Source organism: Lonchura striata, chromosome 4 (genome assembly GCF_050655825.1).
Source record: "Lonchura striata isolate lonStrDom1 chromosome 4, ASM5065582v1, whole genome shotgun sequence".
Lineage (NCBI taxonomy): Eukaryota > Metazoa > Chordata > Aves > Passeriformes > Estrildidae > Lonchura > Lonchura striata.
In genome coordinates, this window is record NC_140706.1 from 71444269 (window position 1) to 71470787 (window position 26519).

General features: G+C 41.7%; 1 protein-coding gene across 15 annotated transcripts in view; it reads right to left on the reverse strand.

The window, feature by feature from the left end:
* LOC144246240 (epigen) overlaps positions 1-26519 on the reverse strand; it is a 49817-nt gene that overhangs the window by 20593 nt on the left and 2705 nt on the right. For 3 of the 15 annotated variants that reach the window (XR_014954951.1, XM_085578415.1, XM_085578414.1), the window contains exons 4-7: positions 22125-22277; positions 21332-21439; positions 17548-17640; positions 13430-13555 (exon numbers count right to left, since the gene is read on the reverse strand). Coding sequence is in view for 11 of the 15 variants with exons in the window: in XM_085578415.1 (XP_085434541.1) it covers positions 13430-13555; positions 17548-17640; positions 21332-21439; positions 22125-22277 (480 nt within the window). In the remaining 4 variants the exon portion in view is untranslated. The other 12 variants (XM_085578418.1, XM_085578417.1, XR_013339910.2 and 9 more) reach the window with 10 other exon arrangements.

The window sequence follows — 26519 nt, forward strand, 5'->3', positions numbered from 1 at the left end:
GCTGCCCCTTTTGCTACAAAGGCTGTCTGTCAGCCCCAACACCACCCAAAGTTCTTTGTCTATGCCATGCCAGCTCCCAGCTCCTCTCCATGACCTTTCTCTCTCTCAGCTAATCACTGAGCCTAAAATTCCAGGCCCCAGCACTGGCGACAAGTAAAGCCTATGTGACATCAAAGGAGGAAATAGGACCAGTTCCTGTAAATAGCAGGCAAAAAAATTGAGCAGAAATTAATGTTTTTCCACAAACAGCACCTCAGTCACCAAAGGACTTGAATCCCAAAAGAAACTGACAGTTTCTCCAGCGATACTGAACCAGGAATTCATGTCCTTAGAATCCAGTGTGGCTGAATCCTAGCACTAAATCTTAGCACAAACTTACACTGCACAGGAATAGAAGCTACCAAGAACCTGGAGAGATTCAGTGAGTTTCTCTGTTGTCTTTTTAAGCATTTCTTTTCAATCTTCTTTCTGGAAAGGCTGTTGATTAACTTTTTCACTGGATTTGTACGAGGTCCACCAGAATATAATTTTAACTTCCCGTGTAAATGTGTGCTTCAAGGTTTGTGAATTTGATTCTGCCATTGAGTGGAATTCTCTCAAAGGAAAGTGCTGGTGTCCTGTTGACTACCACAGCTCCAGCTGCCACAAAGGGTCACCGACTACTGTAGACATGGCTGTGACCCTGTAAATATGCCACCTCTTTGTTGAAACATGACCCACTGCTCCTGCTTTCTAGAAACAACACTATCAGGGCACATAACAAGCCACAAGGTATTTCCATTTTATTATCCTCCTGTTTGCTGTATGCACCTCTTCAATAATCGTGTCACAGACAAAACAAGACCACAGTGCTGCACTGATAAACCAAAGTACTGCGGTCAAAAATCAACACCTTACCAATTTCACATGCATACAAGTGTGTATCCATACTTTGTGTATATATAGAACTCATGCATACAGTATGTGTATGGATTAATGTACATATAACACTTTCACTATGAGACATCAGAAATGAAAATAAGACAGCTGGACTTGCTATAAGAAAATAATAAAAAGCTTATGGCTCTACTAAAAAAGGCTTGGAAGATGTCCTGTGACAACTTAGAATTAACAGAGGATTATTTGTATGCCTGATTATATCCCTTTCAAAGTACAGAAACACTAAAAATTATCGCAGTTAGATTCCTCTCCTCCTTTACTGACCTGCCAAAACCTCATTCCCAGACAGCACAGCTCTCCAAAAGCAATGACATCACCAGCATCTCAGCTAACATCAAGAACGCAGCTGGTAGGATAAACACAGCTCTGCTCTCAGAGGTTGGCAGGTAAAATAGCCTGAGCTCACATTTCAGTCAGGAAAGAGAAAGGAAGAAGGGAGAGAGCCAGCACTCTGAGGGCTGTGAAAGCCCAGACAGCCAAAAGCAAAACTGCAACAAAGACAGAAACTACTGAGTAACAACTCATGACAGGCATCGCTCAAAGTTGTGCCCGTTCGTTCTCACTTCTGTGCATTAAGGTGCATGCCGAGGACAGACAGAAACCAAGCACCAGGTGAAAGTAACAGAAATTGCCATCAGAAACCCCCTCCTTCAAATTATGACTGAACTTGAGTTAAATGATGCTTCAGCTGCTCATTGCTGAGCCTATCCCAGCTGGGTGGCAGCCCTTACTCCAGAGAGGTTTCAAAGGCTCCGTGAAGAAATCAGCTCATCTCACAAATCCAACAGTGTCCAAGGGATGGAGCATCACAGCAGCTAACATAACAGATTATGGTGGAGGTTTTGGTTTGTTGGTTGTGTTTTTTTCCTAACTGATTAACAGAGACAAACAGAACAAAAAAACAGTACCTTCAGCGTTGTTTTTTGTCCAGTTATTCCGTAAGTCAGTGCTGAGGGATGAAGCAGTAATAGCTGACTCTTCACTCAGCGCCCCCATTGCTGTGTAATGCAAATACATGCTTACTGGAACAGAAAACTCAGTATATCCATTCTAGGTTCATTTCACCCAGAAAGCACTTCATACAAGACGCACTTCAAACAAACCCCTGAGAAGGCAGCAATATAATAACAATTCATTTAAAACACTTTTGCCTCAAACTTCCTTTTGACACAGCCTAATTATGATTGTGGGACAACAAACGACAGTTTGCAAATTTCCCAAAAGACAAATCCATCCTGTTTTTCATTTTATAATCTTGCACAATATACAACACAAATACCTGTAACATAACACAACCTTACACCTCTTTACCAGTTTAAGTAGCTTATTTCCAAAGAGTCTAAATTATACCCTATCAGTAAAATTTCATCCAGGTTTCAAATGGCTGAAGTAGTTCTGCTTCACAGCGTCTCTGCACTGCTCCCACCCCACCGCCTATTTAAGGAGAGGCCTTATTTCTGTTTAACAAAGCCCAGAAAAGCCTCTTCCAAACCTACCTTTCAGCAAAATATAGATTAGCATTCCAAATGCCATGGCAGGCAGCTGCTTTAACACCTTCTCAAGTCTTCTTTCCAGGTGGCTTGCTTGCTCTGCTTATCTGTACTCCCGTGTTTTCTCTTGCACTTATATGCCAGGAAGCGTCATCTCCTGTTCTCACCAATCACAAAAAGGTGCATCTGGTAACAACCTAACCCTCGGGGCAACCACACATTTATTTAGGAAACTGCTATTATCTAGCAATGGCATCAGGTTTTCTTTTGAAACCCTGGTTTCCTATTACCTGTGGGCATAAAGGTACAGTTTTAGAGCAAGACTCAATCTGACAGAGCAGAAGAACAAAAAAACAGCCAAACAAAGGTGAGCCAAACAAAACACGATGTGAAAAATGTGGTGTTTCCTTCTCTTCAGAATGTAGGTCTTGTATTACTTCTAGGAGGATATTCACCCTCAGGATGCTACACTGGATTTCAATTGCAGAGACCAGTCCCTGCTCTGCTAATGTTCCTCCCCTGGTCCTCCCTGTCCCTCAGTCCCTGCCGTGCAGAAGAGGAACGCCGGGAACAACTAGTGCCGAGATTAGGAAGCGATCAGGCCCGAAGATAATAGATGGTGCTCTTCATCAGTGACTGCCAGCGAGATGCCTTTGATCCCAGGCCCTGCAAGCCTGAAGGCTGTGCTAATCACTTTCTATTCAGCCCGGCTGCGCACAGCCCGGGCAGCAAGGCAGCCCACTGGCCGGTGCCAGGCCTGGGATTGCTGGCTAGAGCTGCGGGGCACAAGTCCAGACCTTGCTAGGCACAGGCACTGAGGAAACACACTGAAAAAGCAGGTAAAATGTTGCCTCCTGTAGCAGCATATCCCTTAATTTCTGCCAGAAAAGCCCATCTCTGCCTCTCCAAGAAGTGACTACGCTCAACACTCAAATTTTTTACATAGTGTTTGCAGGGTCTCCAGAACAGACCTGTCAAACATGCTTCTCATACTAAACCATTCTCCACAGCTCCAAACACTGTCCAGCTTCCTTGGTCACAGGCAGCTTGGAACAGGTAGGACTGGTCTCTCTGAAGGGTACTGATGTGCCCAGACTAGAGCAGTTAATTGGAAAAGCCCAGTTCAGTAACACACTGAGACATCAACAGCCTGACTGACCAAAGCAGAGCTACACAGTTCACCTCAGCAACAACTCTCACTTCCTCAACTGTGAACTCCAAGCAACAAATCATTTCACAATTTTCAGATTTTAAAACCCAAAGTCTTTTAGTAAGTGCCCTGGTAACTCCGACCAGCTCACAACCTCCCTCTCCACTGCATTCTCCTCAGTAATCTGTAGGATTACATGTAACCACTTCACGTGTTAAGGAAAAAACACAAGCTAGTTATGCATATTTTAATTACACCTTTTCCTGCTCATGGACTGCATTCCAGGAGGCTTTTCCCTTCCTTTGCTATCCTGAATTACTGCATGCCTGCACACTGATTGAGTGCAGCTTGCACACTCCCTGGACGGATAGAAGCATTTATGCCTACCCAGATAACCTCTGCTACCAGTCCCAAGCAGGGATGAGGATCGTGAGCCTTGCTTTCAACACTCAGCTGCACAATGGCAGTTTAATCTGGCCTGAATCTGAAAGCAGGCTTTGTCATGAGGCAACACAACGGGTGTGGTAGGCCTGGGACAAAGCTGCAGTGGGCAAGGTCACGCTCTGTCCGCTGCAGGGCATTTGTCCTTGGACAAACCTTGACCAGGTCGGGCATACCAGTGTGCATTCTGGGTTGTCTAATGGGCCCTTCCCTCTGGATGCTCCTTCTGGATGTTCTCCCAGCAGAGAGCACTCTCACAGATGCCTCCAGCTGCTCTGCAGACAGCATGCAGTGGAGCCAAGCCCACGCCTCACTGGCTGCACTGCAATGCTAACCCAGCTACCATGGGATAAAGGGAAAAGGCTTGCAATGCACTATGACCTGCTTGTAGGGCATGACACAAGCAGGCTCGCTCAAGGGACACCAGCACGGTGCCATAAATGGTTACTCTGCCAAAAAACACAGAGATGATCAGAGCTGAACCAAAGAAAGCAAACAGCAGTGCAAACAGATGGGTGCAGCAATGACTGAACACAAAATAAACAAAGGAAGAACACAACCATGACCCAACCACATCAACACCCTACAGCAAGACCAAGGTAGCAGTGAACAAGTTTTATTCCATCTTTCAGTCATGGGTTGATGAGTCCAAGTACAGTCTCCATAGGTACCTTTGTCTTCCAACCACTTAAATCACCACATAAATTTATATTACCACCTACATTTAAAAAGACAAGCAAACGTCTGCACCATTAGCACTGTATGTTTAGTAATAATCCTGTCAAACTTCTGCAAACACTGTGCTAAAGCAAACTCTCAAAATCCATCACAAGAACAGTCAGCACAGCAACAATGCTCCACCTTGACTTCTTTATCACAATAAGTGCATTTTTCCCTGTAACAGCAAGAGAACTTAGCCACAGTATTTTTCCTTCCCCTTCCAAGTTAGCCATAGCTCACTAGCAAACACCTAAGGATCTCAATTAAAACAAATCAGTAATCCCTGCCCAGATAAAAACATGTAGAAGCCCAAACAGTCTACCACTGCCTTCAGTAGGAATGTCACAAGTGCAGACACTCAGCTGAACTGGCATCTCAGCAGTAACTCCACTACAACTTTTACATTGCATAGGAATGTTCTAGATGCATCCAGGAAGCAACTTTGGGAATAGAAGCATACTGATCTTATCCCATATACTCTTCTCTAACCAGCAAAACTCTGTGCCCATTGAAGTCAAGGCTTACAACATAGACTAAAAAAAGGTCCTCTTCATGCAGTTTTGAAAAATAAGAGAATAATTAAATTGCTTAAAGTTCCAACACAAATATTTTGTGAGGGATCAAGTTTCTCCTCCCCTTTGTCTCCTGCTGCACTACATATGTAGTATATGTATAGTACTTGAAACTACATTCCAATCAATTTCATTCTATCCCATTCAATTTCAATCAAATTCAGCCCAATCAACTGTTCAGGTCTGAGGGGTTGTTGTGAGATGGGGTACTACACACCAAAACAATTTGCCCAGACTGCAGCCTCAATTCTAGCTACTGATTCACACTTACCTCTTGCAGATGTTTCAAGTCAGAATTTCACCAGTGTTCAAGCTTATTTGACTATTTAAAAACATTTACTGAACACGTGCATTCATGTCAACATTACTGCCTGGCCACTGCTGGCTCTACTTGTTAAAAAAAAAGTATTTAAGAATTCTCAACTACATCCAAAGTGCTTAGTGACCTCAGAACCCAAACCATGTATTTGAAAGATATCTAGCATGTCTTAGATTTTATATTGTTTGAACAGGTCCCAGGTGTTTAATAGGCCTTAATAACTGCCCCAGTAGATAGGTACAGTTGAAATTCATGCTCCATTCTTCACTCTGAAACACATAATTGGCCACCACTACCGACATACCTATGCAGGCTGCATTCTCCAAGTCAATTTTGTTTACAATAAGTCAGTAGGAGGATTTGAACATTTTATAAACCGTCAGATTTAACATACCTGACACAAAAAATAAATACAATGTAGAAATAAATAGATTTGTAGTAAAAAATAAGCGCTTTGTGTATCAATAAATGGAACAACTCAGATTCTTCTTCCAAAGTAACTCATTTGCTCTAGTAAATGAGCTTTTTAGCAACCAGGAGCGTGTTCTTCAGAAGCATCGCAACAGTCATAGGTCCTACCCCTCCTGGCACCGGAGTGATAAAGGCAGCCTTCTTCTTCACTTCTAAGAGAAAACAGAAAAAGGCATTGACTAACAATGTTTCCAAACCTTTTTTCCCCCACATCTGCACCAAGGGCTGTGACTGGCAGGTACTGCAGGGAAGTACCAGTCAGGGACCAGCCAAGGCAGAAGCGTTACTGCAGCCACAGCAGGCATGGAACGTGGCCAGGACCGGGGCTGCGAGGTACTTCTAATCTGAATGTATCACCCAGGGCTAATTCTGGGCCAGGGCTGCACAACCTGTTCCAGCTGATCTACCTGCAGCACCTTGCCCTTTCCCCATGGCAGCACAGGCACTCACGCAGCCTGTGCTCCGACACAGGGAAAGTTAATTCCAAGGAATTATTTTGCTAAGGGGCAATTTTTGCCCATGTGACATGGGTGATCAGCTGTCCCAGGACCATCTGGGTGACATGAGGTCAGGATGAGCCTTAGAGAGCAGCATGGATGCGCATCACCCCCATCCGTCAGCTGGGACACTGCACCTCCGATAGCCAGGAGAGCTATGGAAGCTGGGGATGCCATTCTCTAGGTAAGGAGGTGACACCCCCCAACTCTGTGCTCCTGAAGAACAGCATGCAGAGCAACTACTGCCATCAACAGCAGAGCACCAGCAGTAGCCAAGTCACCTAGTCAGCCTCTGTCCCACACACGACAGAGGACACACAACTGACACCACAAATGGTTTCAAGCATCAGCACTTTTTTATTCCCCTAGTCCAGCCTTTTCTACCCTGCTTCTCACATGCATGACACCTGTGTGGCCTTTTACTCTCTTGTGATTGGTCAAAGCACCTCAGCATTCCTTGCTCCTTTTCCTTTAACAATGTTCACCTGTTTTACACAGCTGCACCCCATTAGGAATGAGGCTCAGCCACAGCCCCATTCCCTATGTCCCATAATCTGTTCTCCTAGGACACATCCTAAAGACACCCTGAAATTATAGAAAAACTTAAAACTGGAGAGGGAGAGAGTACAACTTTCTGTTTTATTTGTTTTTCTGCTTCACACTACAGACAAAGACAAGAGTTTTCTTCAAGAAAAAATATTCCCATTGCAATTTCTGCCATAAACACCAAGTTCCTCCAGAAAAGACTTATTTTTTTTTAATCGGTTTTACTAGGATGCCTACTTTAAAACAGGATGCAAAGGGACAGGTTCTTTGTAAAGTATCACAATGGAAAAACTTACTGATGAATTAACTCCAACCATTAGTCAGGTTAGACTATTTAAATCCAGTGTACACCTTGAGTGCAATTAAGTTAACCTGTTTGTATGAGGAATTAATATAACAGCAATAAATTCTGGCTTGATCATCTTAACTGTGGAAAAAGCTATCAATTGGAATTACAGGCTGTTTGCAAAGGAATTCAGCTCGACTTTGTAGCAACTCACCTTGTTAGTACTGGCAGTCAGGGTTTTTTTAGGGCACCACCATGAGAGGTTTTGTTTGTTAGCTTGGGTTTTTTTTTTTGTCTAGGTCAGTAATAACTTCTTGGTAAATCATTCCCCACTTTCAGAAGCTTTGCTTTTTCAAAGACGCGCACACACACAGGAGACAACTGAGCAAGCATAACTCACACAAACACATTCAATTCCACTGAAATCCCTACAGAGCAGACTCTGTCTGGCTATGAGAAGAGATTAAGAGATGGAAAACTAGGCACCTGGCTTTGAAACAAACAAGATCACTTGCTACTGCTTGAAGTGTATTTATCTTGAATCTCTGGACTCTATGTGGTGCTGGCAGGAATAAGAAGGTCTCAAAGAACTATTACAAAAGAATTTGAAAAATTAAGACACTGGAGGTTTTGGGAAATGATTTACTAGATTTGAGGAGCCAAAGGTAAATGAAAATAATAAAATACTGTCTGAACCTCCCCCATGGCAGGGAACTCACAAGAGCACTTGCAAAGTTATCAGCAAATATCTCACTGAACTGAAGAACAGAAGATCAACCCTCATTGAGGAGAGCTGGTAAATACAACCAGGAGGGTTTTAATTACTCTGCTGACTGGCACCACCAGATACACTCTTAAAATATATGCAAAGGAAGTCAGGTTACAATGTGGTTTTTCAGATATAAAATTCAACAAATTAATTAAGATGTCATATGACAGTAACTCTCAATATTCGCAAACACAAACAATTAAACTTTTTGTCATACTATTTTAAAGTCCTTCCCATTTAGAATGGTGCTTACAGTTAATACAGTTACTATGAATTCTTGGATTAATGTCATAATTATTGAAATGTATCCACATCTGAAGAAAACACAGCCATTAACACAGAAAACACTGTAGGCACTTGAAACTGAAATATGCTTATTTCCATGGCAATGTTACCCATCTCTTTTTGTGGTGTTATTCAAACTACTCCTACCTTACCTCCAAAGAGGACAACCCACAATCAGACCATGCCTTTCCTCAAGAAAGCCTTCCAAAGCCTGTCAGGCACAACATGCATTGCCTGTGGTGTTAGTAACCATATCCAGCAGGAAACACACAGTGCACTGTTTTCTGAAGTTGGTGAATTCCTCTGCCCATATTCTACCACTATGGAAATCCCTGTAGGTAGGCGTGGCAGAAGCCAAATTTTGTATCAGATAGCATAAAACCACCCAGACAGCTCATGCACAAAAGCTGATCCAGATTTTTGAACACACAACAGGTGTCTGTGCTGGGGAAATTACCATCTGATATGTTTCCATTGGTAAGAGTAAATACAGATACAGTGAGCGCAATTTTCCAAGATGAATGCCAGCAACCAAAGGGGGAAGATAGCTTGGCCTCAAAAACATCAATAGACTTTCCTGATCAAATGAAATAGGCCAAAGCACAGTTCTCAGACATCACGTAAATGTGTGATTGAGCTCATGCAGGCAGGTGAGGTTCCATCAGGTCCTGCTTCTGCTTCTCGAGAATGAAATAACTTGGTTCACAGTTTACTCCTGATTTCTCCAGATGGATGCTGGTCTCCCAGACCTTCCCCTGACAATCTGGAAAATGCAAATTAGATGCCTATGGGGGAGGAGCTGCTATTTTGCAGCTTCTGTAGAACCTTGAAATCTTCCTTTGATTCTTCAGAAGAAATGCAATGTAGATTGTTTCCTTGAAAAACAGGATCCACTGCCTGGGAAACAGCCCTTCATTCCTAGGTTCCTTTAAAGCTGAGGACATCAGACACCTAATAGGGTTAATCACACAAACCAATGGCAAGTCTCAACCTGAAGGCAGTTCTGGGTCTTGTGCATCTGCATTAAGTGATGCAGAGTAATTCCTGCCTAAGCACTGTTTCCACACAGCTTTACAAGTCCCTGTAAAGCTACACCAGATCCCTGCAGCACTGCCCAAGTGTGAAATCACATGCTCAGCAGCCACACTAGATAGCCCATGTTCTGCTCCACACATTCTGGGATTCTTCTCACTGTGCACTGTGGGACACCAACCAGCAAGCACTTACCCCATTGATCAGAGTTCCTTCTTTTTCTTATCTTTGTTTCCCTTATTGCAGCTATTTTAACTGCAATCTAAAAGAAAACCAAGGAATTATGGCGCAGTGCTGCAATTCAAACAGTGTGTATCAGTAACACCCCTGAACAACATCCTCTTCTGTGCAGGAGAACCTTGACTGGCCATGCAGCAGCTCACTGGCTCTAGTTAGCCAGCAGCCTTCTGGCTTCTGTCATAGCCTAACACCAACCTTCTTTATTGATTCCTTGCAGTCACGGAGCACTACAGGCAATGGTTCCCCCTTAAGGTCAGCAATACGGAAATGTGATCACACAGACTGGGCTCTTCTTTGTGGCAAAATAAATACCAGATCTTCAAAATCAACTGAGAAAGGAACTAACTAACCTTAGTTAGCAACAGCACCTGAAGCATCTACATTCTATTTTTGTGACCACTGTTTGGGAAAACTGCACAGGGAGCTAATTTGGAAAGGACTCAATGAGTGAGGAACGGCCTATAGCCAGGCAGGTACCACAATGAACGCAGAGAGGCAGCAAACACCATCAGATGCAGGGGCTGTCACAGAGCCCAGCCTTCCTGCACACTGCTGCAAAGATACAGCTGAAGGACTACTGCTTCCATCAATTAATTGGATTTGAAGATTGTGGTGGGCAATCTCTTTCAGAGAAAATGCATAATATATAGGCCCACCACCTCGGAGCCACATAAATTACTTGTTCGGGCTCCCTCTTCTGCTCTTCAGCACTGCGAATCCCTCCCTGCTCATGGTGGCACTAATTTTCCAGAATCTCTTTGACATTGTCAAGTCAGAAAGAAGAGTTCTCCTGTGTAAAGCCCTTCACTTATATCACATCTTCATCACCAAACAAAAATATTACACAAAGCATTTGTTTTCTACATAGGCATATCATAAAGACTCAACAATCAGCACTGCCGTTTGTCAAAAATAAGGATGGAATTGTAAAGAAATACAAGCAACTTTGGTTTTGTTGGTATTTCCAGTTCCACTTGCAAAGGTGAGCTACTAACTGTGGTGTGTTACTACCCTGCTCTACCAGTTACTCCTGGAAATGATGCTCCACCCAAAAGAGCTGTTTCAGCTAAATGTTCTGGCTAAGTTTTTGCTTTATTCCATGTTCCTGGTCCTTGTAGCCCTCCTCCTCCCTTGACATTATAGCTGTGGCAACAAAAGCATCTATAACGGGGCCAAGCACACCCACACATGCACTGTGTGGCTCACAGAAACAGATCTCCCATTCTGTCACCAAAATTTGCTGCCCAAAAGCAGCTAAAATGGCACTGGAGATCACATACGAACACCATCACTTCTCCTTCCTGGCACTTCACTCTTCCTCCTGAGGCTCCCAGACGCCAATACAGCCATGTGAAGTTGAATATATCACTGTAGTATCAAGGCTGGGTATCTCAGTACTTTGCAGCTGACCCCCACATGCACAATGTTCTCCTGTCTTGTTCTTTTAGATATCTTGGAACTGCACAGTCAACTATTCCAGACCAAACCACTATTGTTTTCTGATGCGCACGCAGTTTAGAGCGTCAAACTAAAGAGGGGACATGGGAAATGGCAAACACTGTTTAAAGGCATTCCTTTACTTTTGCAAATGTGTACGCTGTATTGACAATGAAAGACAAAAAAGAAGAGCTGAAATGCATCCTTTTGTTGTTAAAGAGATAATAACTTTTACTCTCTCACTTACCTTGCAGAGATTAGAAGATGGGATCCAAGTAGTGGCAAGATAAGCAACTGAATCAAAACACCTTCCACCCACCTAATAAAATTAATTTCCACTACAGGAGCATTTCAGCCAGATGACCTAGTAAAGGAAGCAATTTCCATCTATTTTTGTAATTGAAATTTGAACTCTGATTGCCCACTTAAACCTCTCTGCCCACAGCTGGATTTTTCTCCTAAAGAAGTGGATGAAGAGACAATAAATACTGGTGGGCTATGTGATGTTACACAGGCACTGCATGTTATGCCAGCCATGTTTATGTACCTGTCCTCAATCTGCAAAAACTATTTTGATTTAGGCTTAAATATAGATTCAGCCAAGAGATCAAACAGGGGAAAAGGATAAAATTATTTGCAACAGAAACATGCTAGCTTCTTCCATTTCCTAACTGCCAGATCAAGTACTTGGCAAGGGTGATTTACTTGCTAGAGTTCAGAACTGTTTCCACCGGGATGTTTTCTGTTGCTGTTAAAGATTTAGTGAAACTTTCACCGATACCAATGAACCAACAACAACTTCCCTTTGGCAATGCACAGTGAAATGCTACTTGTAACTGCTGTGGCATAATCCAAGCTGAAGTTCCTCCCTCTTTTTTGGATCTTCCCTCCCCCCAGGTAAAATCTCAAGAACAACCCACAGCAGACATGATGAGACAGATACAGTGCATTGCTGAAACTCTGAATCACAGCCTTGCCACTGAATCTACACCTTTATTGCAGGCATATGGTTCCATGTTTGAAAAGAAACAAACAAGAAGGATGCAGGTTCACATTTCTCAAAGTTACAGCTTTTGTATTCCCATACCTGCTAAAGCTAACCAAACACCCAAAAATTCTCTATACTTTAGTTCAGCTCTGAAAACAGAACCTTTTATTTGTGATTCCACAAATCCAGACAGAATAAAATAAAACTTTTCAAGCTGTCCTCCAAAAGATTTCTTTTCCTGAAGCTCTATTGCACACATCCAGTTACACATTTCCAAACACATTCCAAGACAGTCGCTCAGCTACACTCACACAGGTAATTTCACAGACTTTAACAGACAGGTAACATGCATGATGAGTAAAAGCAGCAGGGAACTAAGTGAGTGATGTAATTACAAATACACACAAGCTCGCTAAAACCATTCTGAATATAATTAAGCTTTGAAACATTATGCCAGCCAAGATGTTAACAACTGTGGAAAAAAACCTGTGGGTGATTTTCATACTTATCAAAATAAGGAACTGTTGAGAACCATTAATAATGTGGGTAAATGCTGTCTAAGCTTCCCACACTCAACCCTGCCAATAAGTGCAACAACAATCCTGCTATTCCAGTTTGGAGCTCCTCCAGAGCGGAGATATTTAATGAAGTTACATTGTGAACTTGCTCTGCAACAAGTTAAACATAAGAAGATCAATATGTAACAACATTTTTTATCTGTTAGGCTTGCCTGGACCAAGATGCTAAGCCCTTTTAGATGTACCCACATTCAACTTTAGCATAAAGGGTATTTCTAAAGCCAAGTTAACATTTACACAGACAAGTGTAGAGAAAGAGCGTAAAAGGAGGCTTTGAGAAGCTGTGGTTTAATTATAATTGCTATGAATAGCAGGAGACCTTACGCTTGACAAACAGTTTCTGTTTTCAGTGATTGCTTCCCTAACTTTTGATAAACTCAAAGGATTAAAGAAACTGGACACAAGCACCTTCTACACCACTGTCAGAAGAGCTTATCGGTACCTCTTAGGGGTTGCTGGTACCTGTAATTGAATGCAACACTTTATATCCTAATATACAATTTCTTGATAGCAGATAGATTTGTGTTCTTATTTAAATAAATAGATTATACAAAGTCACTGAAACATTGTCTCATTTGAGACACTGCCTAGCCCAAAATTTTACCCTGAGTGAATCATACAGACTTCAATATATTTATCCAAGAGATTTGTATAAAGAGTTTCACTGACCTTCAAAGTCCACATCCCCAACTAACTTGGTTTTTCCTGTAAGGGGATCGTGGATATGGTTGATGCCTACGTCAATCACAGCAGCACCTTCTTTGACCATATCAGTTGTAATCAACTTTGGGATACCTGGAATCATCAAGACATATTTAATTACCCTAGCCAGGCAGTCTGAGGTTATCAGTTTTGAATGATATCAAGGGGTGTGCATGCATAGCTATGTATGCGCAAAATAGAATTCTTTCTGTTGAATGTTTCTTGATACACCCCACACTGAACACAAATATTCCTCAACTGCACACAGTTTGGAACTGCTACTACTACAGGAAAGAGGAAAAAAAAATAAACATAAAAACATCCCACCAGAAATTGTGCCATGGGATTTGTTTTGGATGAAAAAACATACAACCATGAGGCAATCTGAGCTGTTGCAGTAATCCCAGCAGACAACACTGATCTTCCACAGGGACAAAACACCATTTCTTGCTCTTTACAGCAATTTGTGAGACCTCTGTACTTGACCTGGGAGACTCAGCCTGGGCACTGCACATCTTGTGGGCTGCATTTCTGTGGCATCCTGGGGTAGGACTATTTTGCTATTAAAAAATTCCAGCTGAAACAACCACAACAAGCCACCTCAGCTTTTTCATATGCAACGTATTCCTTCAGCACATTTAAACATGAAGCATTTCGATATTCATCATTAATATGTGCCTCAGTTAGGACACAGAAGACCTAAAAGGTCACTTCAAAGTCTAGATAATTAAATGTATCCATGGCCGTACAACTCCAGTCAGGAATTTCTTCCCTAGCATGCAACCTCCAGCTTTCAGTAATGGGAATTTCCAAACTAAATATTACAATTCATCTTGCTTCTTGAGCATTTCCACCAGTTTTTTGTTTTGAGAGGAATGTTAAGAGTACCTCTAAAAAGGTAGTCTGAACTCCCCACTCCCTATCAAAGCAGCTTTCTCTCAGGTGGGAAGAAGGCAAAAAGGAAAAGAAACCAAATCCATACAGTTTGAAACTGCAGTTTTTTGGGAGGGAAGTGGTGGTGTACAAGGCTCTGGCTCCATGTGCAGTGCTAGAGCATTGGACTAAGTGTCCAAATGACACTTAGTCATTTGGATATAGGCCATACTACAACATTCTTGGCTCTCCATTTCTCACTCACCCATAAGACACCTGCTTGAAACTCTGCTTCTCATATTGGGCAAGCCAAGATCTCAAACTCCCTCCTAGCCCATTTGATAACATCTGACTGCATCGCCTTCATCCCCCTCTGATGTAATCCATGGCAACCTGGCTGGTAATTGGATAATGCCTCAGCCTTATGGGGGTGAATGATTTGTGTGTGATAGGGCTGGATGCATATTAATGGCAGCTGCACAGTTACACCCTTTGTAAAATGGTTTGATAATAAGCCAAATACTTAATAGCAACAAATGAAGTAACCCCCAAACCAAATGAACGTATCTATTTACTTAAGCCTACTTTACATACCAAGTAGGAAAGGATAAACATAAGAGCACCTTTTCCTAAAATGCACTGACTGAATATGGGAAAAGCCTTCATGGGCAATTTTTGTAGAAAATGATGAATCACATTTTAAACAAAGGAAAAACAAGGCCCTGTCTAATCCAAATTTAGGTGCAAGGACTGTGAAACAGCCAACTTCTAAGAATGCTAAGCAGAATAAAGGGTTTGATCAACCAGCACTTCCTACAGAAGACCACCAAAGATTATGACCCAAGGGATGGCACAAGTAGTCCAAGCAGAGGCTCACCTGGCATTTGGCACTGCCATTACTTTTCCTCTTTACCTCCTCCCCAAACATAGCAGGCAGATGAGCCCTGTTTCTCTCAGCAGACAGGAAATCCCAGAGAGCAGGAGCAGCAAGCTGACTGGTTCAGGAGTCCTGCTGTTTCCATCAGTGTCTCACCTGTCCTGAGGTGGCTCTAGGAGCACCACTGGGTGAAGCTGCACTTACACTTCTGCCGTGGGGCTAGGCAGATGGCAAAAAGAACAGACACCATGGGATGTCTGTATAGGCAAGGTTAGCAGGCCAAGATGGGTAACCCCTGTGCTGAGATACGTGTCAGGTGTGCTTAACAGGAAACAATGCCTTGGACAGAAATTCAAAAGCTGTGTGGTATTGAAAGAGATTTTAGGGAGGAGTAGGCTGGACAAGAACAGTGTTGGTGGAACTTAAGATGCAAGGAGCTGGCTGGGAACAAAAAGGAAGGAATAAACTGCATGGATAGTTACAATCCAAATAAGCAGGAAAACTGGTGCCCCATGCCTGGGGGCAAATGAGAGACAGCAGAGACAAAATCTTCTCACATTCAGGAGTAACAAAAAAGAAGCACCTGATTTGAAGTATTACCAAAACCATGAATGCAAGTGAACAGGAAAGCACTGCACCAGATCAGAAGAGACTCACTCGAACAAGTCACCAAACAGGAGCCAGGATGCAGATGGCTCCTGTGAAAGTACTACAAAAGAAAAGGAACCTTGGTCTTCCATGCAAGCACACACAAAAAAAGCTCTTTTCCATGTGCTTATCTTCTGCAGTGGCATGTAAAAGCACCTGTTCCAACCTGGCAAGGTACAAGTTGCAAGAAAGGTAACACCCACTGAATAGATCACCCATTTCTGGGGAGTGTGTGACCCCAAAGCTAAAATGTGCACAGTTCTCATGTAACAAAAGGAAGCTTGGAGTGATTCCACCTTTCTAAAGCACAACTTTCCCCAGAGCACCCACCGGGGCAGGGCTGTGTGCTGTTTGCATAACCTAGCCCTAGGTTTTTTCATCATTCCAAGTATATCTCAAGTTGTGTAACGAGTGTTGTATCACACTCCTGTTACAAATGACACAGGAAAATAATGTGAAAGGTCAATATGGCTGAATTGCTACTGGGCCATTTAAGTCCAAGCATAAACAACAACAAACCACATTCAGCACAAAAATCCGAAGCAATGATTAAACTGGAAGCAGTGAATTTGGATGAAAAGTTAGTGGTTTATTTTCCAGTTAGCACAACCATTGTTGCCTTTCATTCACAGTGGTGAATTCTCGTCAGGCCCACAGCTGAACAATTAGATGGGGGACAAATATGTTGATACTTACTCCTGGCCTGCCTTAGGAAAGAGGCAGTGAAATTAAACCTGAAGGAAAGGGCATCTCATTTCACCAGGAAGTGACAAGCTTTAGACAGGCACCTGTCTGTCTTCATCTAGAAAATACATAAGGAAGTCTTGGGTCTTGAGGATGAGAAAGAGGGGGAAGGGAGCAGAAAAGAGCAAAGACAATCCTCTTGTAGTCCCTACAAAATGGTACAAGAGAAGGATGATATCCCTGAGCTGCAAAGGGACCCAGAATTTTACCAAGGTTATGCTAAGTTGGGTCGTTCAATTTTGAAAAATTAATTTGTAGTTCTACCTCTAATACCTGCAAACAAATAAGCAAGGCTGCTTAGAAGCAGAGTTCCGCCTGTTTCTTTGGGACAGATAAGTTCAACTGTATCAGTTTACATTGCTTTAAGAGTACAGGCACTGATCTTTCAGTCCCCTTCCCCTAGGCAATTACCATTATCTTTCTCTTGACATGGTAAAAGAGAAAAAAACCCAGCCATTACTAACATAGGTTACCCAAACCTCCAGTTAATTTGGCAAGACTGGCCTTAATTCTAACAGCAGGGGAATAATACCATGGTTTTATGAAAGCAGGCTCCAGCTGATTTAAAGAAACCCTCCTGTCAAATTTTAAATGACTCATGATTTTTCCACAGCACAGAGAATGTTTTAATTTACATAATTATACCTGTATAAACTATGCACTGACTGGTTCCCAATCTTGAGTTCACTCCAAAGTTTCCCTAAGGGAAAGGTGTCGCATGTGATGAGAAACAGTTTATGAGTCTGCAAATGTGAAGGGCAAGAACAAAGAGCCAAATCATTTGCCCTTCCTACAGTGAGAAATCCTACCCACTGCAACACCATCAGCAAGCACAAGCACTGATTATTCAGAGAAATGTGAAACAGTCAGTGCCACAGACTGCAAAGTCCTCTTTTTAGGTTTGAAATGCTGCAATTGGAGTATTGACACCAACCAGTATTACCTGCAGCAACTATTACTATATCAGCAAGCTGTGTATGGATCTTGAGCTGCTCTTTTGGGGTGTGTCTGTGAGTAATGGTCACTGTAGCATCACCTGAAACCGAAGAGAAAAACAATTATTTGACAGATATGAAATGCTATAAAAAGTACAGAATTTACCTTCAGGCACAAATTACTTTGGTACGTTAACAATAGAACACATAATCAGATTTGTCTTGGGACATGAATTTTAAATCAGCATAGGCAGAACACTCACAACACTTGCTGCTCGCATATATGAAAAAACACTTTTCTTAAAAATATACTGTGGACTAAATTCCCTTCCACAGGAAGGTAAGCCCTTGCATGGCTTCGTTATGTTCAGTGGAACTCCACAAAGCAAGCCCAGCACAGAATCCAGGGTCTGTTTTATCAAGCCCAGTTTGTAGAGGGCACCACAAGACTCAGCTGTCTGCCACACATGACAGCTTCAGTACAAGACCACCAGCAGAAGCAAAAGAAGCACACATTCTTCTGCTCCTGCAGAATACACTCCCCTGGTTAGACATGAAAAACTCTTGTGCTGTTTGATGGAGACACTGAGGAGGGACCACAGCATGAACAGTCACAGGGAGAGGGTCCAAAGTCTCCTACTGCATCCAACAGCAGGAGTGGTATTCCCTTGAAGACTCCCCAAGCAAGCAGCAAAGAGAATGGCTCTCAAAGAAGACTCCTTCCAACCCTCTCTGCAATTATTTGTACTACACAGTGTTCAGATGTTACACTCCCCCATCTCTGCCTTCCATTCACAGACACCTAGGCCATGTTACTTGCAATTAAACAAAAACCTTTTGCCTTCTCAGACATTACCATTGTATCTGCTTCCTATGGAATGGTCTGACTGGTCAAATTTATGCCTCTCATCTTATTAACTCTTTCAGGCATCTCATCTTCAACCTTCCTGGGCTCTGGCTTCTCTGCTCTTTCCCCTCACTTTTTACCCCTCTTCTTCAGGCTGTGCAGTGCACAGCATCTCCCCAGAGACAAGCAGATCAAAACATTTGCAGATAACTGAAAAGTACAGGCTTGGAAAAAAAAATAGAGGAGTCTACCAATACCTGCTTTAGGCCAAATAACAAAAAACATGATCATTACTCAGCAGAAAGGTTGAGAAAAAACAAAGGATAAAATCCAAAGTTACAAGGTTACCTCTGAGGAATAAAATTGGTGGTAATTTGCCTCTAAGATTTTAGTGAGGAATGTGTCTGTAGTCAACTCCTGAAACCAAATAATTGCTTTCACTACCAAAAAGGAAAGAAGAAAAAAAGAGGGGGGAAAAAAAAAGCCCGTACCTTGACAACAGCAGTCCAGAAGCTTACAGACACCTCAGAAAGGGGAGGCTTTCCATTTATTTGTGATCATGCCCAAACAGAAAATAAACAATTATTTTTATACTGCTACTTCTGCTGAAAGAAGAGGAATATATTTAACAATTAAGATTCCACATGATACTCCCAAGTCAATCCCCTAGCTCACAAAACAGAAATAATCTCTTGACCTGCCTACAAAGAACATTATTTATTTTGGAAGTGGTTCACATCTGATCAGATATTGCCACCTGCAGGACATAAGTGTATCTACAGATGAAACATCACAAATTAAGACAGTGCCCAATCTTGAATTTTTGTTCATAATCTATAAAGAAAACCAACCAAAACCTACAACAAAAAAAAGTACCATACACATCCACCCCTTGCACAGTTTCTCAATTAAAAAAAAAAATAAAATCAACCCAGTCACTGAAAAAAATTTTCTTGATTGATAACCTGAGAAAGTTCTTTTTCAGTGTTCCATTGTAGGTCTTCTCTGGTCCCTATCACCCTAAGTTTAAAAAAAAAAAAAAAAAAAGCAAGCTAAAACCATGGCCTGACCTCCCTTCCTTTTTACACACCACCCAGGCCAGTCTCTTGCTGCTCACAGCAGAAGCAGAAATTAAACCCAAGTGCAAAAGATGAACCTGATCTTCAGGAGAGCCCCATCTGTGAGTTAGGGAGGAAAATGCCACCCAAAATACAGAATACAGAAGTATTCTGTACAGAAGTCACCCCAAATACAGAAGTATTTATCATCATATACACAGCATACACACTTAACACCAGCTCATTATCAGAGAAGTACACATCCCCTTGTTTTCTCACTGCCAGCTGCTTTATACTGTGTGCCAACTCACAGCAGACTGGAAAACTAGAAAACTACCTGATAAATAAATCCAGTTCTTCAGATTAGGCAAGGATAAGTCCAGTGCGTTAATTCTTTCTGTATCTAGGCTCCAGTGTCAGTAAGGGACTACCTGAACATTCTTCTGACCCTACACCACATATGTGATATACTTAGAACACTGGCAATGCCAGCAAGCAGGGTTGCAAGGGAAGTCTTCTGACATGCCAGGAAACAAAACACTGGCAGAAGACCATGAAGAACCACAAAAATCTCATGGACTGGCCCCTCAAAACAAGCTGCACTACCAGACAGTCAAACAGAAACTGGAAACCCAGGATACAAGACCAAACTGAGCCGTGGATCCAATCCACTCAAAAGCCGGAAGCTGCAAATAGTTACAGCTCAAAACTGCTCATGCAGCTGGTGAGAGTCTTGCAAAAAGCTGCTGAAAGCATCACAGGTCACTAGGTCTCCTCATTTCCAAGTGGGAAACATGTAAATAAGTAGCTTGTAACATGACTTTGTGTTCTACCAAGCCTACTTCAAACATCAGCTGCACTGCCAATAACAAATGTCATCCAGTATTTGCAGCAAATAGCAAAAATGCTACTAATTTTCGTGGGAATGAGGATGAGACCATAACTATGTACCAATAGTAATTACGATCCAGGCACTGAGAGGAGTTCCAAATAGCAACTTTCCCACAGAGGCTGAACAGAAAAACCAACTCTGTGATTAGTATAAAGCTTTTTAGTGTTTTATTATATTAATAACAGATTTCACTCTGCTCCAATTAAATAGGCCTGGGATTAAATGTCTATGTTTACCTCATTTATGCACACCACATATTATACACCACAGCAGTTCCTAACATCAAAATGGAGTCAAAAGGGCAGTATTCTAGCTACATTATATTTGCTTTAATTTCTACAGCACAATTATAGCAGCACTACTGTAGGCTTCTGTAATTAGAATTACTTTAAAATATTTCCACCACAACACTCAATTTCCAGGGGGATATAAACTGCACTGCAGAAATATCCCCCAGGCCAACAAGTAATCATGGTACTCGCGCTGAAGAGTTCCTTGGTTGGTCATTCGGGTATTTTCATAAGCAGCACCTCACTGACACAGCACAACACAAAGGTCATGCCACACCTTTTTTGCTTATTCCTAGATAAACATGTGTGTGCACATGTATACACAGGAGTACCCGCATGCTCATGTGTATGACCAACGAAATCAATATTGAACAAGCACAAGGACAAGTCCTATAAACAGCTACATTGTATAAACACCACAGGAGCCTCTGCAGCTCAAGGCCTCACTGCCAGTACCACCTTCAAGGATCACTTGAAAAAGCAGCTGTTTCAAATGGAGGAGGAAATGATGACTGAACAGCAGAAGAAGTCCAGAAACTGCTCTCCTGAGAGTAAGTCAGGAAACAGGTTAGCAAATTTATTTTCTTGGTCTGGTTGCAAGTACTGACAAGAGTGGAAAGCTTTCTCTTTAATCTCAGTCCTCTAGTAAGCTTTATTTTCAGGCCTTCACAAATGGAAACATTGGAACAACATTCCTGGACTTACCTCCAGGCCTTTTGTGTTTTCCATCAGTATGTAAAAGCATTGCAATAGGCATTCCAACATTTTTGGATCTTCCAGCTACAAGAACATTTTTTCCAAATGTTTGTATTCCTTGTGGGGGAAAAAAAAAAGTATTAAAAAATTATATCCCACTATTTTGATACAGCTAAACCTTCCTTCTTAATCCCCACGACAATTATTTTGTTGTTGTGGACTGCTGACATCAACACGACTTGAAAATCCACAAGACTGAATTTGAGGGATCAGCCCACAAAACAGCTTTCACCTTTCACCCTGGCAACTCATTCAGGTTACCAAAATCACTCTTAGCAAGGACTTAATTTCCTTGCTCCAGCCACAAAGGGAAGCACTTACATCTACCAGTAAGAACATGTATATTCCAAATAAAAAATTACAACTATGCAACACATAGGCATTTTTTCCCCTTCCAGTACTGAATTAAGTGCTCCCATTTTTCATACTTGTTTTTCCCCCTTCTCGACAAGAACTTATGCATCCAATCTTCTATTTGACAAATAGAACAGCACAGAAAATTACCTGCAAAACTATGAAATTCAGAAAGTTACTGAAGTGTTCCACCAAATACTACTGTCTACACTTTGTTAATAGTTGTGCTAATGGCACAAAAGCCCATCTATTTGGCAGCTCCTTATTCAGATTAATACCCTAAACATTTGTTCTTCATTTAGCCCAATGCATTTAGAGCACCTTGACCTTCTAGCTCCCACCTGAGGTCATCCCTTGTTCACCTCCCAGGATGGGAAGAGTCTCTTACCCGTCTGTTTTATGATCTCCCAGACAGCAGCAGCGGTGGCAGGGATTATGGAAGGCTGGTCGAGACACAGCCGTCCAACGTTCACAATATGGAACCCATCCACGTCCTTGTCAGGGGCGATGGCGTCACAGACCATCCGCTCGTCTATGTGATCTAGGGGAGACACAGCCCTCAGCTACAGCTCCTTCGCTGTCAGGTGCCCTCAATACATCATGGCACTGGCAAGCCTGGATCTAGCCAGGGTCACTAATGACTGCTCTTGATCAAATGAACTACACTCACCCTTAAAGGCAATTTCCCCTTTTCAACGAGTTTACTAAAGATTAGGTCAAGGCATTTGTCACAGTGTTGATACAACAGATTCAGTCAAAACATGAAAGCCCATTACTCAGCTGAGAGTGAGGACAGGAAGAAGTAAAGAAGAAATGTTTAAGGAAGTCACTTCTGCAATGTAGAATTCTTGAACATGAAGGAGCTCAAAAACCCCAACAATCCACAGGAGAACAGTTATATGAATTTCTCTGGTTTCTAAGCACACAGAGCACATTTTTAAACAGATTCATGCAAACCTCAAGCTGAAGTAACTTTGAAGGTCTAGCTTTCCTTTTCCAACAATACTATTTTTTAGTCAGTTAATCAGTAGACTCAAAACATATCCTACTTCATTTAAAGAAGTGAGAATACACAAAACTGTTTGATTGTGGTGATCCCAAAACATTGAATATGGCTTGAATGGCATTACCAGCACATAATTTTGTATTCATATGTACTCATACTGAATATTTTTCATATGCAGTAATGATACAGGACAGCTTTGCAACTGCTTAAAACTTATACTGCATAAACATTAGTGCTGATTATGAAAAAAGCTGTTTGTTGGACCTCTCCCTGCAGAGTTACAAACCCAAGCATCAACCTGGAATACATAACACCACAGAGGAACAGCTCCACAAAAATCCCATGCTAACCCAAAAAGCAAACTGTGTTTAATGACTGACCCACGGCCTGCTCAGAGCCCCAAACCAGCACTGACCGACCCACAGCCTGCATTGACCCAGACCTGTTGAAAGGTTTTGTCTGGGAGAAAGTCAAGCAGACCCCCAGAGTGGGTAGATGGGGAGAAAGCCACTGACCCTCTGTGGGTTAATGACCAATTTGTTACTGAACCTCCTGGGAATTTGGCTGTTCCTCCCAAGCACCAGTAAGAGTGAACCGAAGTACCTTCCCCTAAACCTGACAAACAGGCAGAGGGTTTACAATTTCCATTGCAGAGCAATTGCTTTTTGCATCCCTTACATCACCCATTCTACCCACAACCTGAACAGAATCCTGCAACTACGAGGCAAGATGTCCCAGTGCCCAAGTCAGAAGGCACTACAGGAGGTTTAAAAAAACCAAATAAAGGAAAATAAGCATCAGTAAGAAAGTCAGATGTTGTCAGTAAAATATTTTAGAGACATAAACAGGATGGTTTAATTTAGTAGATTTTTGTGGTTTTCCTTTAAAAGGAGCTAGATAAAAGATAAGCATGTTGTAGAACTTAAACCATGGCAATCTGTTAAGATTTCCAATTAGAAAACCCCTAGAGTTAAACCAGGCTGCTATGATTTACAATTCTGTTGTTTTTTGACAAGAGCAAGTTTCCTTTTGAATCCTAATGAGAAAAGACTGCGGAAATTAATATATTAAGTACATTGATTAAAGAGTCTCTTAGAACTGAAACTTGCCTCACAGATACTGAAAGCAACCATAACCCTGTTTTTATGTCAACTTGGGAATTAAAAAAAGAAAACAAAACCAAGAAAGAAATTTGGAGTAACCTATTAAATGGCTTTTGCAAAAGAACTTGTTACCCTTAGGCAAGTCAGTTGTTCTTCCAACACAAACTTGGCAGCCATGTTTTTCCTTGTGCCTGGGATGAGCAGAACACTGCGCTGAAAAACACCTCCTCCACATTGTCTTTAGCTTCCCAAAACCAGACAGATAGACAGTTATATAAAAGGAAAAAAAACCCCATGATTTACATTGGTATTTTCCATATTCAAAACCAATTTACACAATTCCAGAAGAGGGTTTAAAGTACTGGGAAGAAATGCAGCTGAACAGTCAGGGAGAAGTGAGCTGGGGGCCAGAGAAGAGGATCCCACATGCCTTATTTCCAGAGGAACAAAATAACTTGTTGATTATCTTACTGTCAGTCTCATAAAACATGAGCTGATACCCATACAAATTTCCTTGCTGTCATTACAGGCCACCCACCAGGCCAAGTTCCTCTCTGCACTCCTCCTCTCCCTTTTTGGTAAAACTTGCAGGACTACACTGGGTATCACTGGCCAAACATCTGCACACAGAGAAACTCATATTTACACAACAAGTGCCTCTGGTGCTGGCACATGAAAAATAAAGACTGGTTTTCAAAAGGGAAGACTAATGAAAACAATACCATAGCACAAAACAGATTTGAAAAAAACACTGCATGGATTTTCATCTTCTGTCTCAAATAGGTTAATATCTCAGGGCCACCTCCCAGGCAATTCAAACTAAGACACAGGAAAATGTCCAGAAAACTATCACAAGTAATGCACTCAAAAGGTGCACAGAAAAAAAGTTCTCCTCAGGCAAAGACAACAATCCTCAAAATTAAGTCACCCCCACTTAAAATAGTGCAACAGAACAGAGCTACTTCTGATTCCATTTTTAACCCAATGTTGATCAAAAGCCACACTTTGTGTGGTTTACTGCAAAAAAGCTCCAAACCCAACACCACTACCTCAATTCTGGAATAAGGAGTTTCCATTAATATGAGTTTTAACAATTCATGGGTTTTGTCTCCTTCCATTACAAGGCAAATAAAATTTGGAAAATGAGCTAACTTAGCTTTTGGCCCTTTAGTTTACTAAGCTCTATCGAGGAAAAAAAAGTTATCCGAGTTACATTGTTATGGAATAACAACATAACTCGTGGAAAAGAGCTTACTGAGTATTTCCAGTTCATGACAAGTTGCACATTTAACTCTATTATGCAGACACTACAATATTGACGAAGTTCTACTATTGATTAAATTGTTTTAAGGCTTTTCCGAGCACAAGCAACAGCTGTGCCTGTCCAATAGGTTGGATGGAGGCTAATTAGTCATGCAGTTATTATGACAGGTATGTCGCAATTCTTGGGAGGAATCTTCAACCAAATTTAGGACTAGCCCTCATTTATGGACTCGAGCATTGCAGTGCAGAAGCATCAAACATTTAATCTGACACAGCTAAAATTATCAGCAGGCTTTTTTTCTTCTCATGTTGACCAGGTTTAAATTCACTACATTTGAAGACTGAAAGAAGTTCTGAACTGCGCACTGATGAAAGTGGACTGCAGTGACCTGATATCCTCCTCATAAATGCATTGCAAGTGACACATAACCATTCCCCTGAGTACCTTCACTAGCAAGATATGTGACACCTCCCACTTTTAGGGAGCACAGCACTGGACTGGAAGCCCCGTGTACAAGCTTGCTTCCTTTGCTACAGGTTTCAGACAGCATGATTCCCATCCCCAGGCTGCCTGTGCTCCATCTTTTGCAGTTATCACTTGTTATTTACATCACCTGCTGCTGCAAATATCTGTTAGTGGAAGAGATGATCCTCCAAAGGAAAACTGACCACATTCCATCAGCTCCTACCTTGAAGGCCAGGAGGTGGCTCCTTGCTTGTGTTATACTTCCACCTTGTGGCAAATTTATTTCAGTACATGTCCAATTTCAGGTAGCAGTGCCAACTCATGAATACTACTGTTTATTACAAATACAACTAAAGCATTTTTTTCCTCCATAACTCTCAGCACCTGCCCCCAGTTTTGCCATCTTATAAACAAAAAACATTTTCAGTTTAGTTCTTTATTTCTCTGCAAGTTTTATCACCCCAAAAATACCAGTTTGCCAGCTACTCCCTGGTGATATTTCAGTACAAATTAGGAGAAGGTAAATAAAAAACCCTAAAATTTAATCAAAGCTATTAGGACCTTTGCACAAAGTTCACCTGGAACATCACAGCCGACAAAGAAAACAAATGTTTAATGTTCAAGGCAAAACCTGGAATCACTATGAAAAAGGCTATAGCATCACCTGCTACATACCATATTTCTGCACGATATAGGGGATGAAAGCATGGAATTCAAGGCAAAGCAGTGCAACACACTCAAAAAATAAATATAATTAAACTGGATAAATTATGTGAAATGCTTTGAAACACCAGTCTAACTGATCATTAAAGAAGGCAAGTTTTACATATGAAATTACTTGCAGAATTTGTCTTCTTGAAAATGAACTGCATATTCACCAACAACAAAAAAACCCAGCCACCTCAGCTAACCATTCATTATGCAGGTCGTCTTTCAAGAGTTTTT